We start from the raw sequence: 20,502 nt of genomic DNA, 5'->3' as shown, positions 1-20,502 counted from the left end.
TTAATGTTCTCCACTGCTGTCTGTGCAGAGCTTTGTTAGAAGATTCAGAGAGAGGAAACGTTTCTCACTCAGATATTCAGAAGTCAACAGTCAGAAGTCAGAAACATTTAAAACAAGTTAGGGATCTAATCATAGAGAAGCACAGATATAAAACACCTCAAAGCATGAGTAATCATAAAAACACCCCAATTAAATGGCAGGCATCTTTGTGGACTAAAGAGACTAATAAAATGAATACATTAAATAGTTATTTCTAAATTATGTATGTGTATTAAATATTTTAATACTGTAAAATGTACTGGTGGTAGCCCACTGTTTCAGAAATTATTTTCAGCAGCAGAAACATCCCACCCAGGATGAGTAAAATACATACAAAGATCTTCTCAAGTTTAAAAACATTTCTCTCTACCAGAAATCTTATAAAGAAAACAGTTTAAGTGTATTAACCTATGCAAAATTGGATTGGTTTATAATTAAGTACATTTATTTTCATGAGTCATGATCTTATGACCCTATATATAGAGTATATTATACACCATCAATCACCAACTAATCAGGCAGAATTCGAGGAATTTTGTTAATTTATGCTCAAAATTTTTTTTTATAATTTGTTACCCAAAATATCAAAAACTATGTAAAAGCTGTATGTAAGATCTGGTTTAAAAATGATTTTACCAATTAGAAAAACAAAATAAATTATTTACAGAGAACATAAGTGTCTGATCAAAAATGATGATTAAAAATGTTTCTGGTCATATTGACACAAATTCCAAGCTGAAACAGTTACTGATGTGAAGATATGTTGTTATGCACTGCAGTGTTTGGTTTAATAGAGGAGAGTCTGACTGATCCTGAGAACTTTTTGTTTATTAAATTTACCTTGTGAGACTCCACAGCGTTTAAAAGCTCATAAAGTTTCTTTTCTCTGTTTTAAATTTTCTTCAGAATTTTTTTCTGGATCTTCAGCAGCTGCTTCTATACAAAATAATAATTCAGAATTTACTTGTATTGTGTACCAGCACCACACAAACAACGTCAGTGTAAATGCTAATCTAACGCTAATCTGTGATGCTTTCATTTTTGTTATTTGTATTATTAATATTTGATAAATACAGAAAACTTCTCTGATACGAAAAGCACAGAAATCAGAACATTGTCATGTGTGTAGAAAGTCAATGTAGATGTTAGGTGTACCTGATATGATCAATAAGTGTCTGCACAAGTTAAATGTATCTAATAAACTGTACAGTGCGAGACTATAAAAACATTATTTTAATTTAGTTCTGCTTGAGTAATAAAGCAGTAATCACATAAATTAGTTGTTACGTGTTAAAGAGAGCTGTATAATATTTTTACCTGTTTCCCAGTTCTTTCTGCTGCAGCTGATATTGTAACATGTCCTTTATGATCATCCATGGTGCACAACATGCAGATACACTGCTGATCAGTACAACAGTAAACCTCCAGCAGTTTGTTTATCATGCTGAGAGCAGATCTGCTCCTGGAGACGTCTGGAGGCTTTAACCAGCTTGTGCTTCTTAAAAGCAGGAGATTCATAGTGGGGCTGAAGGTGAGATTCACAGTAAGAGGCCAAACACACCAGACAGGATTTAACAGCTTTGTATTTTCTCCCAGTGCAGGAATCACATCCCACATCTTCAGGTCCAACAGGAAGTGCAACTTGGGATTTTCTCTTCCTCAGGTTCTCCACAACTTCAGCCAGAATGATGATTTTACTCACAGCAGGTCTTGGAGTGAAGGTTTCTCTACACTGTGGACAGCTGTATGATTCCTTATCATCCTCCTGATCCCAGCAGTTGTTGATACACACCATACAGTAACTGTGTCCACATGGAATAGCAACTGGATCCTTTAATGTTTCCAGACAGACTGGACAGCAAAACTGATCCTGAGTCACTGAATTTTTTGCCTGAGCCATTTTCTGCATGTAAACAGAAACACCAGTAAACCCAGCAAGTCATTTACAGCAGCTCAGACTTCGTGGTTTAGTTTGTGAGCATTATGTTCAAAGTTTAAAATAAATCAACAATTCTAACTACATAAAGTAACAATAAACCGTAATAAACAGAACTGATATAAACTCACCTGCAATCAGAAACTCAAATTACCAACAAAACTACAAACACAGACATGAAACAGATCTGCACTCAGACTGAACAGGATCAGATCAGTTTCACTTTTATTTCTGCTGAACTAAAGGTGGGAGGAGAGAGAGAGAGAGAGAGAGAGAGAGAGAGAGAGAGAGAGAGAGAGAGAGAGAGAGAGAGAGAGAATGACAACATAAAGTTTTTTATATTTTTACCATCTGTTAAAGGTCGTGGTGGGTCTGTCTTGCTAAACCTGGATGCAATTCAGGAATACACGCTGGACAGAGTGCTAGTGATCTGAACCACACCATTTATTATTCAGTTTTGTTTAAAATAATAGACAAACACATATTACAACCACAACCCCAGATAAAAAAAAGTTTAAAAAGACAGTATAGGAAATGCAGTGCCTCTTACATTTACTTTGACTTTATTGAATACAGAATGAACCCAGAATATTTCATGTTTTATTGGTTTCACTTTATATCAGTTGTTAATATACATTCATCTCTGCAACAGGCCTGCAACATGGTCCAAAAATCCATGGTCCTTCTCACAACACCTAAGATATATTTTGGCCCAAGGATACCAAACAATTAAGTGTTTCAGGTGTTATTTAGTCCCATTTACCCTGCAAACATATCTGAAGTACTGAATTGTACAATAGAGTGACCAGTGGGGATATATAATGTGCTGACCAATACTGTTATACCCACTAGGTGCCTTTTTCCCTTTTAACGGATTAACATGGACGAGACTAAAAGTGCCATGACATAGTGCAAGGTGTAAAACTACATTCTCTTTATGAACAAGCAGAATTTACCTGAATTATGTTTTAAATGTCACATCTATTAACCAATAGGTTATAACAGATTAATCTGAAGGTGCTCAGGTTGTGCAGCAGGGAATGGAGCAAAGTCAAGTCATGTCAAATGTATTTGTATAGCGCTTTACAATAGACATCGTCTCAAAGCAACTTTACAGCATCCAGGAACTTGAGAGGAACTCAGCAGGGACCTCCATCCTCCTCGGGTGGCCTGGCGAATAATTTGAATGAATTGGATTTACATACAAAATATTTTAAACAAAAAGTTTAAAAAGTGCAGAAATTATTTAGAATAGAAATAGAAAAAAAGTTTGTCCAGTCTGAGATGAAGTAATTTTCAGTGCAGACACAGCAGGTTTCCGTCGTCTAGCAGAAGCTGCATTGCTGCCACAGCAGTCTCAACTTGTAGGCCTCAGCTTCATGTGGGTAAACAGGAGCAGGAAGTGGTAGGAAGTGGGGTGGGGGGTTAAGGGTGGCATTTCTGAACAGTCTAGCCATTGGGAGGTCCTCTTGTGTCTGGCTGCTCTCAGTCCTGGCCCCAAGTTTAGACAGAAATAAAGGGCTGCATCAGGAAGGGCATAAAAAATTGCACCAAATCAGGTATATAAACCAGAATGATCCACTGTGGTGACCAATAATCCACTGCTGTATCTACTTTTGATGACTGCCGTAAAGAAAGAATCTTCGACAGGTGTGATGATCAGTGGTGCTGAGTTTGTACCTCTATAATTGACAGAGGGACAAAAATATGGATAAAGTGCTCCCTTGAAAAACTGATCAGTAAAACTGTAGATATGAGAGCTGGCATCTACATCATAGAAGGAGACCAAACCCTGCTCATAATCCACAAACACTCCCACCTTCTGAGGAGCCTGTTTCAGTGTGAGAACAGGAGGCGACAAGCGGTCACAAGCCTCATATTCAGTCTTATTCCTCAGCCATACGATCCAGTATCCAAACTTCGGACTGAATATCACCTTCCCCTTTTTGTTAGTGGACCCTCTGGTGACTCCTAAAGCCCAGTCTGTCTTACCACAGACCTGCACCTCATAGTAAAATCTTCCTGAAGAGAATCCCTGCTTTCCCAGTACACAGGGGCATCTAATGAACCTCTCCTGACTATCAGGAAGATTCTGTCGTTTGTCTCCGTGTCTCACTTGTTTTCCATCATCAGACAGGATGAGTTTAGAATTTGCTGTATCGGGATCCAGAGTTACGTCCACTGAGAGAAAGAAAACAATAACATGTCTTTTAATTATATGGTTTTACAGTTTATTTCATTTTATTTTTTATTTTATTATTTCATGCTTAACCACTGCTTAATTCTGGACTGGCACTGGGTCCAGTTTCCTGGGAATTACTGGGCGGTTACACACCTCAGACAGGATGCTAATCCATCACACATATTACATAATAAAATAATAAGTTTCAATTAAATGAATCTTTGATAATTTTTAGTAAGGTCTTAATTTATATTTAAGGTAACAGTGGGTCAGTAGCTACACAGAAACAAGCTAGCATGGCAGTACACACTCAACCCATTGGCAGTCAAGCCCCTGTAAAGCATATTACATAGTACAACAATCTGCAGTTACAGTGTATCACAAAAGTGAGTACACCCCTCACATTTCTGCAGATATTTAAGTATATCTTTTCATGGGACAACACTGACAAAATGACACTTTGACACAATGAAAAGTAGTCTGTGTGCAGCTTATATAACAGTGTAAATTTATTCTTCCCTCAAAATAACTCAATATACAGCCATTAATGTCTAAACCACCGACAACAAAAGTGAGTACACCCCTAAGAGACTACACCCCTAAATGTCCAAATTGAGCACTGCTTGTCATTTTCCCTCTAAAATGTCATGTGACTCGTTAGTGTTACTAGGTTTCAGGTGTGCATAGGGAGCAGGTGTGTTCAATTTAGTAGTACAGCTCTCACACTCTCTCATACTGGTCACTGAAAGTTCCAACATTGGGCACCTCATGGCAAAAAACTCTCTGAGGATCTTAAAAGACGAATTGTTGCACTACATGAAGATGGCCAAGGCTACAAGAAGATTGCCAACACCCTGAAACTGAGCTGCAGCACAGTGGCCAAGATCATCCAGCATTTTAAAAGAGCAGGGTCCACTCAGAACAGACCTCGCGTTGGTCGTCCAAAGAAGCTGAGTGCACGTGCTCAGCGTCACATCCAAATGCTGTCTTTGAAAGATAGGCGCAGGAGTGCTGTCAGCATTGCTGCAGAGATTGAAAAGGTGGGGGGTCAGCCTGTCAGTGCTCAGACCATACGCCGCACACTACATCAAATTGGTCTGCATGGCTGTCACCCCAGAAGGAAGCCTCTTCTGAAGTCTCTACACAAGAAAGCCTGCAAACAGTTTGCTGAAGACATGTCAACAAAGGACATGGATTACTGGAACCATGTCCTATGGTCTGATGAGACCAAGATTAATTTGTTTGGTTCAGATGGTCTCAAGCATGTGTGGCGGCAATCAGGTGAGGAGTACAAAGATAAGTGTGTCATGCCTACAGTCAAGCATGGTGGTGGGAATGCCATGGTCTGGGGCTGCATGAGTGCAGCAGGTGTTGGAGAGTTACATTTCATTGAGGGACACATGAACTCCAATATGTACTGTGAAATACTGAAGCAGAGCATGATCCCCTCCCTCCGGAAACTGGGTCGCAGGGCAGTGTTCCAGCATGATAATGACCCCAAACACACCTCTAAGACGACCACTGCTTTATTGAAGAGGCTGAGGGTAAAGGTGATGGACTGGCCAAGCATGTCTCCAGACCTTAACCCAATAGAACATCTTTGGGGCATCCTCAAGCGGAAGGTGGAGGAGCGCAAAGTCTCGAATATCCGCCAGCTCCGTGATGTCGTCATGGAGGAGTGGAAAAGCATTCCAGTGGCAACCTGTGAAGCTCTGGTAAACTCCATGCCCAGGAGAGTTAAGGCAGTTCTGGGAAATAATGGTGGCCACACAAAATATTGACACTTCAGGAACTTTCACTAAGGGGTGTACTCACTTTTGTTGCCGGTGGTTTAATGGCTGTATATTGAGTTATTTTGAGGGAAGAATAAATTTACACTGTTATATAAGCTGCACACAGACTACTTTTCATTGTGTCAAAGTGTCATTTTGTCAGTGTTGTCCCATGAAAAGATATACTTAAATATCTGCAGAAATGTGAGGGGTGTACTCACTTTTGTGATACACTGTATACTATAGTGACTACTGTACTTCAAAAGCTCAAATACTTGAATGGGGCAGGGCCAAATTTACCAACCATCCAAGAGTGTCTTGTGTATTTGGCTTGGAGGAGTGTATTTTACTGAGTTCAATTATTAAGGTTGGTGTATTTCAGAGCTTAGATTTTATAAGAAAAAAAACATATTGTATTTGATGACCTGCAAATGAGCCAAGTGTAACAAAAAGCTAAAGTTGAATGAAGTGATTGGGATGGGCTATACTGCTTTAGGACATCAGCAAGATATGTGGATGCTAAACCGTTTAGGAAATGTACTGTTGTTAGCAGGATTTTTTAAACCATATGGAACTTACCAAGCAGTCAATACATTATACCGGTTGATTGGTGCTGGACTTGCTGGATTATTCTAGAGTTACACTGGTTGTATGTGCTGTATGTATTTATTTGTTTGTATTGAAAAGTGTGCACTGCATTCGGCAACTTCAGCTGAAGCGTTTGTAGTTCATGTCATTCTTTCATTTTTACTAACCAATTAATTCTGGTCATAGACGCTGTGGGTTTGGTGCCACCCAGAAGCACTGGGCACACGTCAAGAACTGGCAGACATGGGGAGGGTTAAAGTAGCCAATTCACCTTCTGTATGTTTTTGGGAGTTTGTAGAAAACCAGAGTACCAAAAAAGACACCAACATAGCCACAAAAGAAAAAAGAAAAGAGAAAGATAGAGAGGAAGAAAGACAACTTCAGTGCCTATAGTTTTAAAATTGGATGTTAAACAAGCTCATATTTCACAATCTCACAATCACAGTGTATTTTGTAAAAAAATGAGAGACACTCACCTGCATATTGCTGAATTCTCTTCAGATCTGTTTGAAAAAGAATAATGACATTTTCATTTTATTTCCATGTGTAAAACACAAGCGTTGAATAGCAGAGAATTAGACTCACAACAGCAAAAACAAACAGCTAGACCACAAAGCAATGACCATTAGTGAAGGGTTTAAAAAAAGAAACAAATCCAGAATTAATCTGATGCATCAAGTATGTATTTCTGTTTTTAAGACAGCAAATACATTTAATATCTTCCTTTCTATTTTTCAGAATGCACAATTTCCTATTGATTAACTATGTACTTACCATATGTTATAAACCTCTTTATTTCTTCATCACAAGATTCCAGAGGATGAACCAGTGATGTCTTTAGAGTCTTCACACTCTCATCAGACTTAATACTGGTCTTAGTCCAGTCTTTGGTTGGAGAACTGCGCAGGGACGAGTAAATCTACAGTACAGTAGTAGACAGGATAAATTACTCATCTCATATGCACTTTATTTAGTTCTACAGCATGCTAGACTCCATCATCCATCATTCTTGTTCATCATCATCTGAATCTCTGCTTGTGTCATATACAGCTGATATTCTGTCTGATATTTACATCTAGTCATTCCTAGATGAATTTACTGACCCTTGCACTATCACAGATCTGATACTCAGATCCCCACACACCCATTTAGACGAGGGCAGTGATAGCTCAGTGGTTAAGGTCCTGGACTAGTAATCAGAAGGTTGCTGGTTCAAGCCCCTCCACTGCCAGGTTGCCACTGTTGGGCCCCTGAGCAAGGCCCTTAACCCTCAATTGCTCAAAATTGTGTTAGTGTTAGTCATAATTGTAAGTTTCTTTAGATTAAAAGCATCTGCTAAATGCTGAAAATGTAAATGTAGACGTGTCTGATCTGTGATCGCTTCTCATCACCTGCCAGCGTTGGGTTCCCACACAATACAATAATAATACTAAATAAAATAAACATAATAATAATAATAATAATAATAATAATAATAATAATAATAATAATAATAACAACAAAACAACAACAACAATAATAAAAATTATTATTATTATTCAATAATAATAATTCAATAATAATGAATAGAATAATACAATAAATATTTTATGGGGGCCCTAAGCACGCATGTTTACTGCTTCTTACAAAAAATAATCCTGTTAGTTACACAGAAATGAATTCTTACAAAACCTTTGATTTCTTTGATTTCTAAAAATCTTCATTATATAAGACATTATTTTTTAAGTTTGTCCCACCTTATTAACACGTCTTTCATTTTTAGTAGAAACATCACTGTGGTTCTTGTCTTCTTTGCCACAAAACCTCTCCATGGTGTTCCCGTGTTTCTGATGAAAGTGAATCTCAAAGTTCTCCTCATCGTCACTGAGTTTTCCATCACTGAGTTTACCTGAGGGCTTATAAGCCATCATAAGAGTGTTACAGTTAGAAACCACAAAATTTAGACACGACTTTAGAGTCTTAATCATTTCCTGAGCGCAGATTCACTCAAGTGCTGCTGGATCTCAGGTAAACGAACTCATTATAGTTCAGAAACCAAAAATTAGACTTCTTGGGGAAATTCCACTGAGCATTTAAGGGGATTCCTCATTATGAGCATGACATCAGAAATGTGATTTGTACTAGCGACGCTCGAGAAAGAACAACAGGTGTGCAGGTGGGTGTGTCTATAACAACACAAGTACAGTCTTGTGAAAAAGTATTTGTACCCTTCAAATTTCCTGTATTTATTTTGTAAAGTTCAAACACTAAATGGTCTAAGAGCCTCAAACTAAATGTAATATACAATAAGGAGCACATTAGGAAATACAACACAGTTTATATGAGCATTTTATTATTATAAAAAGCATGTAACACTGATATTGTGACCCTTGTGAATAACAGGTTGTCATTTTAGGCAGTAAAAACTGCAACCACTTTCAATGATTAAAAATGAGTCTTTTACATGTTCTTACATTTTAGTATTGCTTAGAATTAATCCCATTATAAGAATTTAAAGCATGAACTGGCTTTTAAGTGGCTTCCACAGCATCCCATTATGCCAAGACTTTAACAAAACCATTTGAGCTACTCCCACAGACTTAATATTTTACTTTGTAATATTTTGTTTAAGTAAAATTCCTGTTTTTACTCTTCATGGCAATTAACTCAGCCTACATACATCATGTAACATCATCTTTATCTTTCTATTTCATTTCTACAGAAGGAATTTCAGACTGGAGATCGTGTTCCTCTAAAAGGATGTGGATTCTCGGAAACTGATTTTCATCACCTGTCATTTTCATCTGAGTTCCATCATGCCACCACGCCCAGTTTACTGATCTGTTATTGTGGTTCAGTACCAGTTTTTTTGCACTAAATGGCACAGTTGTTCACAGTGAACTCCAGTGCCAGCAAGTAGACATGTACACATCCAACAGAGCACCATTAAATCCATTATTTAAAAATGACAGGTTTATGGCACGACAGCAACTTTGGCTGGAGGAATCTGTCCACCAAAGCTCAGAGACTATAATCAGACAAGCAACCAAGGAGCAAAAGGCAACTCTGGAGAAGTTGAAGAAAATGTAAGTGAATGAGAAAGAGGATTAATCACTGAATCACATATGGTAGAAGCTTCAGTCACAACAACTGTTGAACTGGCTATTGTTAAGGCACGTTCACGTGTGGTGTACTGTATACCAAGGACAGTGTTAGTTGTGGATCTTTTGTTAGAATCGATCCGAATTTATCAGGAGGCAAGGTGACGTTCTTTAAAAGTTTTATTCAGAAAAGGTTGGTTCGTCCTCCAAGTCACAAAGCAGCTGCGTTCTGAAGTCTCTGAGTGAAGAGATGCAACAGACCCCGAGCAGAGCGCGCAGCCGTTATTTATAGTTTACCATCCCCCCCCCCCCCCCCCCCCCCTAGTGGCCAGGTGTGGAACTACTCCATATAAGGTATTCCCTTTGTTTCAGGCTTCCACTCAGCCAGTTCTAACCGGTTTTATACCACGTGGCGGTTTGGCCCAACTCCAATTACATTCTTTGAATACCAAAAATGTTTTAGACCAATATTGTAATGCCCAATAATAATTTATATTATAACAATTGTACAGGTCTATGTGCATCTAGTGGCACTGCACTGGATTTTACAAAATCCATTTCAGACTGACCTGTTGAACAGTGCTCTGCTCATCATTAAAATACCCCTGAGTGAAGATCTTTTGTTGGAGGGATGGTGTTTTGTTACTACAGTAGAAACAAACATTTGTACACTTCATTATGATTGTAGGTTTTCTAATAATATATTTGTATTACTATATAACTTTATTAGTTAGGGTTTCTAATAAAACTATTATTATAGAAATATGAAAAATGATGAAGATGCAAAATTCATTAAATACCCTGCATGACTAAATCATTTTTATAGTACAGAGGGACCTTGTATCTCAACGTCCTTTAAACTCAAAGTCCTTAAATCTCAACGAGACCCTTATAGCATCTTCATTATTTTTCATATTTGTATATTAATAACTTTATTAGATTTGTACCCTTAAACTCGACATGTGTGCGACAGCCACTCTGTGACCCTTGTGAATAACAGGTTGTCATTTTAGGCAGTAAAAACTGCAACCACTTTCAATCATTAACGTTCATTCACATTTCCTCACATTTCAGTATTGCTTAGAATTAATCCCATTATAAAAATTCATGAACTGCCCTTTAAAGATCTATCCAGAGTATCATATCATGTTAATAATTTAACAAAACCATATTTAATCTACTTCCACATACTTAATATACTTACTTTGTGATATTTTGTTTTTACTCTTCATGGCAATTTACTCAGCCTACATACATCATGTAACATCATCTTTATCTTTCTATTTCATTTCTACAGAAGGAATTTCAGACTGGAGATGGTGTTCCTCTAAAAGGATGTGGATTCTCGGAAACTGATTTATCACCTGTCATTTTCATCTGAGTTACATCATGCCACCACGCCCAGTTTACTGATCTGTTATTGTGGTTCAGTACCAGTTTTTCTGCACCAGTTGGCACAATTGCTTACAGTGAACTCCAGTGCCAGCGAGGGGGATGAGAATGTCCTTCACGATTTAGACACGCTGTGCTTTACATGATTATTTACCTTCTTTCTTTTTATTCTTACATTTTGCAGTATTACAACCTGAAATTAAAATAACCTGAAATGGGATTCATCTGCACAAAATAACCCATAACACTGAAAGGGGAAAATAATTAGATAAATCAATTACAAATAAATTACTAAATTAGTTTTGGCTCCAGATACATCAGTGCTGTGTTCCTTAAATAGAGGCTACTTATTTATTTTTTATAATTTTTCTTACTTTTTCTCAATTTTCTTACTTTAAAATGTAATTATTAGCAATGTTAAGGTAACTCTTTTGTACAGCTGTGACATACATTGCAATTGTTTGTACTCATAGTATTAGTTTACCAAGGAGCTCATTTCTTCGTTTGGCTGTTTTCTTTTTTTGTATACCAAAAGGACAGTACAGGCTTATGTGCATCTAGTGGCACTGCATTGGATTTTACAAAGTTAAAAACAATTAAAAATGCTCGAACCCAGGACCTTCTTGCTGTGAGGCGACAGTGCTACCCACTTAGCCACCGTGCCGCCCCACATTTATATAAAATGTAAAAATAGGATTAGGGTTGAAATACATAAATTAAACTATAACTATAAAATAAATAAGCATTTTTTTATTATACAACATTTTGAACAGCTTGATAAAAAGCCACAACAGACAGTTAATGTTTTTATTAACACCTCTCCTCATTAACATTGAAATACAGTTATAAAACCCAGTGCATACAAGCTGATTAGGGTGCAGTTGATTCCGGAATGCTGCGGAATCCATCATTTTCTCTACATGTCTATTTCATCCTGAGGCCCTCACACATTAAAAGGACCCCTCATGCCAGGGTCTGTTAATCTCAGGATTTTACAACCCCAAAAGAGAATCTCAAGCTTCTTCCCCCACACTTACAAGCATCCTGCGTCTGTTGCATTCCCCATTCATGGACCCACAAGGACTAAAAGCCATCAGTGTTACAGCTCCACACACCTCAGGCCAAGCTTAGTTCACCAACTGGTACAAGAGGAACAGACCCCCAATCTACTTCCTCCATTGTGCATGCAAAAGCATTCTTCACCACAAAATCCCAACTGGAGACATCTGGATATTCACAGACAACATACAAAAAGATAATTTACTCCCCCCAACCAAGCACACACACACACACACACACACATTTAGAATTCCAGTGACCAGTGGCCATGACCTAACAGATATGGAATATAAGTAAGACGGGTCAATTTTACCAATGACAATCCAGCAATTGTCTTTAGTCTCCTCATAATTATACCTGTTATGTATCATTTATATTCTCTTACTCATATTGACACAAAAATAAAGTGTTAAGAATTATGTAAGAGCCTCTGTACCAGCTCACAAAATATCCTGAGCCTTTTTTAATCCGTTTGATACTTCATGACTTTGCTTCATTTCATGGAAACTGCAAATAAATAATATTTTTATATTTATATTTTTATACTGATATTGTGTTCTAAACACCCTAATATTTATACACCTCTGTTTGGAGACCCCAGCTAGAATACATGATTAAAGTATTCTGTCTGGTGCTGAGGGTACAGCTGACTCCTAGACCTCACACTCACAGACCTTTACAAAATCTTCAACCTCTCCAGTTACTTTCGTTTTTTCCCACACAACACTGCAGTCTCTGAGACCCCAAAGAACAAGGCAGTAAAGTCAACAGAACAAATGATTAATATTTAACCTGGATACATTAGCATAGTTTGGTAGCCTTGAGCAACCAGCAGTAAATCAAAATACAGCATCCTTACACTAAATCAAGACACCCAGAAAATAACACCAGGAGTCCAGGAGGTTTGAGTCAGTAACAGTTTTGTACTATATTACGTTTCTCCACAATTAAACAAAATGAGGTTTAAATTCAGCTCCCTATTCAAATCAGTTTTGTACAGAAAATGATTTGAGATCAGAAAAAGGTAAAAGACGGGATTTAATTTTTCCATAAAATCAAAGTAAATATAGATAAAATGCAGATCAATAATCAGTGGTTCTGCTAAAATCTGGAAATTGCATTTACAGTGACATTCATAATTATTGGCACCCCTGGTCAAAATGTAATGAAATGGTAAACATTTCAGCTTTTGGTGAACCAGTTTTATCTCACACTGAAAAATGAGGGGGAAAAAATCCAACCTTTAATTAAAGTACTTTTTGCTAATAATTGCAGCACATATGGTTGTATTACGTTAAAATAATGACTTACTGATAAGTGATTTTCTTGTTGTGGTTCAGTGTGTTACACAATAAGGATAAACTATGAATTCGGACCAGAACATAACAGGGGTGAGCAAAGATCAACACAACAAGCAAAACAGCTAAATTAGGAACCCTCAAACTAACCCTAGAAAATAAAGAAAACAAAGTACAATGCTAAACCTAACTCCATAAATAAATAAACAGAGATCATAACAGTAAAACAAAATGGCACTCACCCCCTACAAAATATGGTCCATCTAATCACTTAACAAATGAATGCACCACAAAACATAATCAAACAATTGGTTTGGCAGAAGAGCAAAGTGAAGCAACAGGTGAACAGCCCACAGTCTTTCCAAATCTGCCTCTTCTGCATGTCCCCAAGGTAGCCCCTTGTCCCCATTTAATTCTTAAAAATGTCTTCAAATATTTCACTTTTAAAAGAAAATCTTGATAAATGTATCACTGCCTCACATGAGATTCTAAAATCACTTAAACAGTTTAATGTTACACTTTCATGTAAATTTTATATTTAATCTGTTGAATCTGACAGTTTCACTGTTGATCCTGGACAAACCCAAAACCCCGGGTAGAGGGGCTGAGTGAACGTGGTCTGAACTCTGTGGAGGAGCTTTATTGTATCAGAGACGCTGTAGAAGGACAGAGTTCCTGCTCTGTAATCCACATACACTCCTATTCTAGAGGAACTTGGCATTATGGGTATTTCAGTTGTTTTGTTATTGTGCAGGAATAAAAATCTGGATGGAGAACATAACAACCTCCAGGACTGATCGTTATATCCAAACACACACTCATAACCACGTCCCTTCCTGCTGATGCTTTTATATGCCACTGCTACAGTGTATCACAAAAGTGAGTACACCCCTCACATTTCTGCAGATATTTAAGTATATCTTTTCATGGGACAACACTGACAAAATGACACTTTGACACAATGAAAAGTAGTCTGTGTGCAGCTTATATAACAGTGTAAATTTATTCTTCCCTCAAAATAACTCAATATACAGCCATTAATGTCTAAACCACCGGCAACAAAAGTGAGTACACCCCTTAGTGAAAGTTCCTGAAGTGTCAATATTTTGTGTGGCCACCATTATTTCCCAGAACTGCCTTAACTCTCCTGGGCATGGAGTTTACCAGAGCTTCACAGGTTGCCACTGGAATGCTTTTCCACTCCTCCATGACGACATCACGGAGCTGGCGGATATTCGAGACTTTGCGCTCCTCCACCTTCCGCTTGAGGATGCCCCAAAGATGTTCTATTGGGTTTAGGTCTGGAGACATGCTTGGCCAGTCCATCACCTTTACCCTCAGCCTCTTCAATAAAGCAGTGGTCGTCATAGAGGTGTGTTTGGGGTCATTATCATGCTGGAACACTGCCCTGCGACCCAGTTTCCGGAGGGAGGGGATCATGCTCTGCTTCAGTATTTCACAGTACATATTGGAGTTCATGTGTCCCTCAATGAAATGTAACTCCCCAACACCTGCTACACTCATGCAGCCCCAGACCATGGCATTCCCACCACCATGCTTGACTGTAGGCATGACACACTTATCTTTGTACTCCTCACCTGATTGCCGCCACACATGCTTGAGACCATCTGAACCAAACAAATTAATCTTGGTCTCATCAGACCATAGGACATGGTTCCAGTAATCCATGTCCTTTGTTGACATGTCTTCAGCAAACTGTTTGCGGGCTTTCTTGTGTAGAGACTTCAGAAGAGGCTTCCTTCTGGGGTGACAGCCATGCAGACCAATTTGATGTAGTGTGCGGCGTATGGTCTGAGCACTGACAGGCTGACCCCCCACCTTTTCAATCTCTGCAGCAATGCTGACAGCACTCCTGCGCCTATCTTTCAAAGACAGCAGTTGGATGTGACGCTGAGCACGTGCACTCAGCTTCTTTGGACGACCAACGCGAGGTCTGTTCTGAGTGGACCCTGCTCTTTTAAAATGCTGGATGATCTTGGCCACTGTGCTGCAGCTCAGTTTCAGGGTGTTGGCAATCTTCTTGTAGCCTTGGCCATCTTCATGTAGCGCAACAATTCGTCTTTTAAGATCCTCAGAGAGTTCTTTGCCATGAGGTGCAGTGTTGGAACTTTCAGTGACCAGTATGAGAGAGTGTGAGAGCTGTACTACTAAATTGAACACACCTGCTCCCTATGCACACCTGAGACCTAGTAACACTAACAAATCACATGACATTTTGGAGGGAAAATGACAAGCAGTGCTCAATTTGGACATTTAGGGGTGTAGTCTCTTAGGGGTGTACTCACTTTTGTTGCCGGTGGTTTAGACATTAATGGCTGTATATTGAGTTATTTTGAGGGAAGAATAAATTTACACTGTTATATGAGCTGCACACAGACTACTTTTCATTGTGTCAAAGTGTCATTTTGTCAGTGTTGTCCCATGAAAAGATATACTTAAATATCTGCAGAAATGTGAGGGGTGTACTCACTTTTGTGATACACTGTATATAAACCCCATCATTCCCACTCCACTCAACCTCCCAGTAACAGCGTCCACTCACACTCTCTCTACACAGAACCTGAGTGTAAAAATCAAATCTTTCTGGATGATCAGGATACGACTGTTCTGATGTACCACAGGTCGCCACTTTGTTCTCCTCAGATGGACTGAGACGTTTATTTACTGTGTTTGGATCCAGTGTGAACCGACAGAAATCTAGAGAGGAAACAACATAAACCAATTAACATAGAAGAGAGAGTGTGTATGTGTGTGCGTGTGTGTGTGTAAGAGAGTGTGTTTGAGTGTGTGTGTGAGATGTCTGTGCAGGGTCGTGAGTCACACACTACACTAACACACACCAACACACCACTAACACACACCTACACATTATCTACACACACCAACACACCACCTACACACACCAACACACCACCTACACACCCCTAACACACATCAACACACCACTAACACACACCAACACATTATCTACACACACCAACACACCACCTACACACACGACACACCACTACAGACACCAACACACCACCTACACACATCGACACACCACTAACACACACTGACACACAATTAACACACCAACACACCACCTAACCACTAACACACCATCTCTACACACCGACACACCACTAACACACACCTACACACACCACCTACACACACCACCTACACACACTGACACATCACTAACACACACCTACACACACTGACACACCACTAACAGACACCAACACACCACCTTTACACCACTTTTGGTTAATTTTGGTTGTTATTTTCTATTTTATTTTATTTTGTAAATCTGTATATAAGCTTTGGCCATACAAGTGTCTATATTATTCATGCCAATAAGGCTTTCTTTGAATTTGTAAGTGTGTGTGTGAGAGCACGTAGGAGCAAAGGACAGTTTTAAAATAATGATTTAAATAATCAGATTTAATAATTCCACTATTAGAAGGAGACTGAGCACAAATAAAATCCATGGGAGAGTCACAAGGTAAAATTAACAGTAACTAAGAGAGACATAAAGCCTCGTCTCTCATTTACCAATATAAAAACCCTCAATCACCCCTAAGCTTTATGGAATTACATTTCAGCATTGAGCAGACGCTTTTATCCAAAGCGACTTACAGTTATGACTGAACACAATTTTTGAGCAATTGAGGGGTAAGGGCCTTGCTCAGGGACCCAACAGTGGCAACGCGACGGTAGTGGGGCTTGAACCGGCAACCTTTTGATTACTAGTCCAGTACCTTAACCACTGAGCTATCACTGCCCTGTAATGTTCTGTGGAGCTTTTTAAAAGACATGGGTCCTGTTACACCTGCAATGAAGCTAAAACAACATTTTGCAATGAAAACATCTGACTAACAGTCAGTCATGGTGGTGATAGTGTGATGGCGTTGGAATGTTTTGCTGCTTCAGGGCTGAAAAATGTCTGGTCATCAGTTCATAATTTAAAGATCAAACACTTGCGTAAAACAAAAACCAACAATTCCAAATAAGATCAAATCTTTGTAAAAATGACTGAAAAACCAGTTTAGATTTTTGATTTAACTGATCAAATCTGGATTTGAACCCAATTGAGGTGCTGTAGCATCTGAAAAAGTGAAGTGTAACAATTATGTAAAAACAGAGGTAACTGGGGGGTGCAAATACTTTTTCACAGGCCTGTTTATGTTTGTAAGAAACTTACATTGTAGAAAATCTTCTCTGGTTTGAGGTGGAATGATCTGAATTTCCTTCACTGCAGAAAGAGTTACAGTACAATCACTAATCACAGTAAATAAATATTAACATCAAAAAGTGTCGTGTGTACGGTCAGTAAGAAGTTTGGCATGTTCTCCCAGTGTTTGTCTAAAGTCTGAGTAATTGGACCAAGTGTGTGTGTCACAATGCAGTGTGTATTTCTACCTTTTGAGCAGTATTTCATTTAAACCTGGACTAGCTGTGACCTTGAATAGTTTATGGTAAATGAGTAAATAAAATGTTGTTAGATGTAAAAAGTTCATGTTGGTGGATTTGTATGTTTTGTTTGATATTTGAGTACCGAGCATTTTGGAGACAATGGAACACTGAGGGCTTTAACTCACCTTCATCTGGTATCTTCTCAAACTGCTCTTCCAAGAATTCTTCTACTTTCTTTCTCAGCTGAGATACTGACTCTGTAACATCATCAAATGAGAGGAAAGGACTGATTGTGATGATGGGTGATTCTGCAGATCCAGCAGGAGTCGAGAGAGACTGGAAACTCTACATCCAGATAAATAATGTTCACAGAGAAACAACAAGATGATGATGAATCACAAATTACGAACTATCAGATGTTCTGTCAGTAAAAGATTAAATGAAGAGAAGTGAGAGAACATTAAAAGCAGCCTAATGTTGACCTGAAATGAGCAACATATTCAAGATAATGAATATCTATTTCACCCACAGCTCCATCTGGCCAAATAGGGTGGCTGCCCACAAAAAACTCAGCCATGTTATTTCCCTACCTGTCCACCAGACACCGCCATCAACATTAAGTCTAATCTCACATCATCTGTGGCAAGTGTTTTACTATTTCTTATTTTAATGTTACTGTCATCACATTTATCACATTCTAAGTATATTATATATTATTACTCGGATTGGTGCACTTATAATGTTATTATATAATAATTCCTCACATCTAATAATAAAATCACCCACCTTTTCACCATTGTAGTTTTAGTGCTGTTACCTGGAGAAAATGGATGGGATCCTCTGTGTGTGAAAGCTGCTTCAGTTCAGCATCTTTCTTCTTCAGATCTACAATCTCCCGCTCCAGCCGAGTCATGACATTTTCAGCTTGACTGACTACAACTTTCTCTCGATCTCTGATCAGTTCTTTCACCTCAGAGCATCTTCTGTTAATTGAGTTGATGAGTTCAGTACAGATCTTCTCAGTGTTCTCCACTGCTGTCTGTGCAGAGCTCTTTTAGAAGATTCAGAGAGAGGAAACGTTTCTCACTCAGATATTCAGAAGTCAACAGTCAGAAGTCAGAAACATTTAAAACAAGTTAGGGATCTAATCATAGAGAAGCACAGATATAAAACACCTCAAAGCACAAGTAATCATAAAGAAACTGACAGTATTAAAACTACAGCCACACTGCCAAGGTCAGGCTCCCCTATTAACTTAATTAAAATTCCAAAAGTAAAAAATCAGAAGTACTATTACTCCAGGAGTCATTCTACTTGTCTTGGAGAATTAACTGTACATGGTGTTCATGGATTTAGACATGTTGCCAGTATAACCACATGCTGAGGATTAAAAATGTTTCTGGTCATATTGATACAAATTCCAAGCTGAAACAGTTACTGATGTGAAGATATGTTGTTATGCACTGCAGTGTTTGGTTTAATAGAGGAGAGTCTGACTGATCCTGAAAACTTTTTGTTTATTAAATTTACCTTGTGAGACTCCACAGCGTTTATCAGCTCATAAAGTTTCTTTTCTCTGTTTTGGATTTTCTTCTGAATTTTTTTCTGGATCTTCAGCAGCTGCTTCTATACAAAATAATAATTCAGAATTTACTTGTATTGTGTACCAGCACCACACAAACAACGTCAGTGTAAATGCTAATCTAACACTAATCTGTCATGCTTTCATTTTTGTTATTTGTATTATTAATATTTGATAAATACAGAAAACTTATCTGATACAAAAAGCACAGAAATCAAAACATTGTCATGTGTGTAGAAAGTCAATGTAGATGTTAGGTGTACCTGATGTCATGATCAATAAGTGTCTGCACAAGTTAAATGTATCTAATAAACTGTACAGTGCGAGACTATAAAAACATTATTTTAATTTAGTTCTGCTTGAGTAATAAAGCAGTAATCACATAAATTAGTTGTTACATGGTAAAGAGAGCTGTATAATATTTTTACCTGTTTCCCAGTTCTTTCTGCTGCAGCTGATATTGTATCATGTCCTTTATGATCATCCATGGTGCAAAACATGCAGATACACTGCTGATCAGTACGACAGTAAACCTCCAGGAGTTTATCATGCTGAGAGCAGATCTGCTCCTGGAGACGTCTGGAGGCTTTAACCAGCTTGTGCTTCTTAAAAGCAGGAGATTCATAGTGGGGCTGAAGGTGAGATTTACAGTAAGAGGCCAAACACACCAGACAGGATTTTACTGCTTTGTATTTTCTCCCAGTGCAGGAATCACATCCCACATCTTCAGGTCCAGTAGGAAGTGGAACTTGGGATTTTCTCTTCCTCAGGTTCTCCACAACTTCAGCCAGAATGATGTTTTTACTCACAGCAGGTCTTGGAGTGAAGTTTTGTCTACACTGTGGACAGCTGTATGATTCCTTATCATCCTCCTGATCCCAGCAGTTGTTGATACACACCATACAGAAACTGTGTCCACATGGAACAGCAACTGGATCCTTCAGTAGTTCCAGACAGACTGGACAGCAAAACTGATCCTGAGTCACTGAATTTTTTGCCTCATCCATTTTCTGCATGTAAACAGAAACACCAGTAAACCCAGCAAGTCATTTACAGCAGCTCAGACTTCCTGGTTTAGTTTGTGAGTGTTATGGTCAAAATAAGTGAGTTTAAAGTAAATCAACAATTCTAACTACATAAAGTAACAAT

At 38.4% G+C, this 20,502-nt stretch overlaps 1 protein-coding gene across 1 annotated transcript in view; it reads right to left on the bottom strand.

Annotated features, from left to right (window-relative positions):
- The window catches only part of LOC134312000 (tripartite motif-containing protein 16-like), a 31,150-nt gene extending 10,790 nt beyond the window's left edge, over positions 1 to 20,360 (bottom strand). Inside the window, exons 1-3 of the mRNA XM_062993649.1 lie at positions 19,782 to 20,360; positions 19,302 to 19,397; positions 18,589 to 18,822 (exon numbers count right to left, since the gene is read on the bottom strand). Of these exons, the coding sequence (XP_062849719.1) occupies positions 18,589 to 18,822; positions 19,302 to 19,397; positions 19,782 to 20,360 (909 nt within the window). The remainder of the gene's footprint in view (positions 1 to 18,588; positions 18,823 to 19,301; positions 19,398 to 19,781) is intronic.
- Between the last annotated feature and the right edge of the window lie 142 nt (positions 20,361 to 20,502).

This window comes from Trichomycterus rosablanca, chromosome 4 (genome assembly GCF_030014385.1).
Source record: "Trichomycterus rosablanca isolate fTriRos1 chromosome 4, fTriRos1.hap1, whole genome shotgun sequence".
Lineage (NCBI taxonomy): Eukaryota > Metazoa > Chordata > Actinopteri > Siluriformes > Trichomycteridae > Trichomycterus > Trichomycterus rosablanca.
This window is presented reverse-complemented; position numbering and strand designations above follow the sequence as displayed.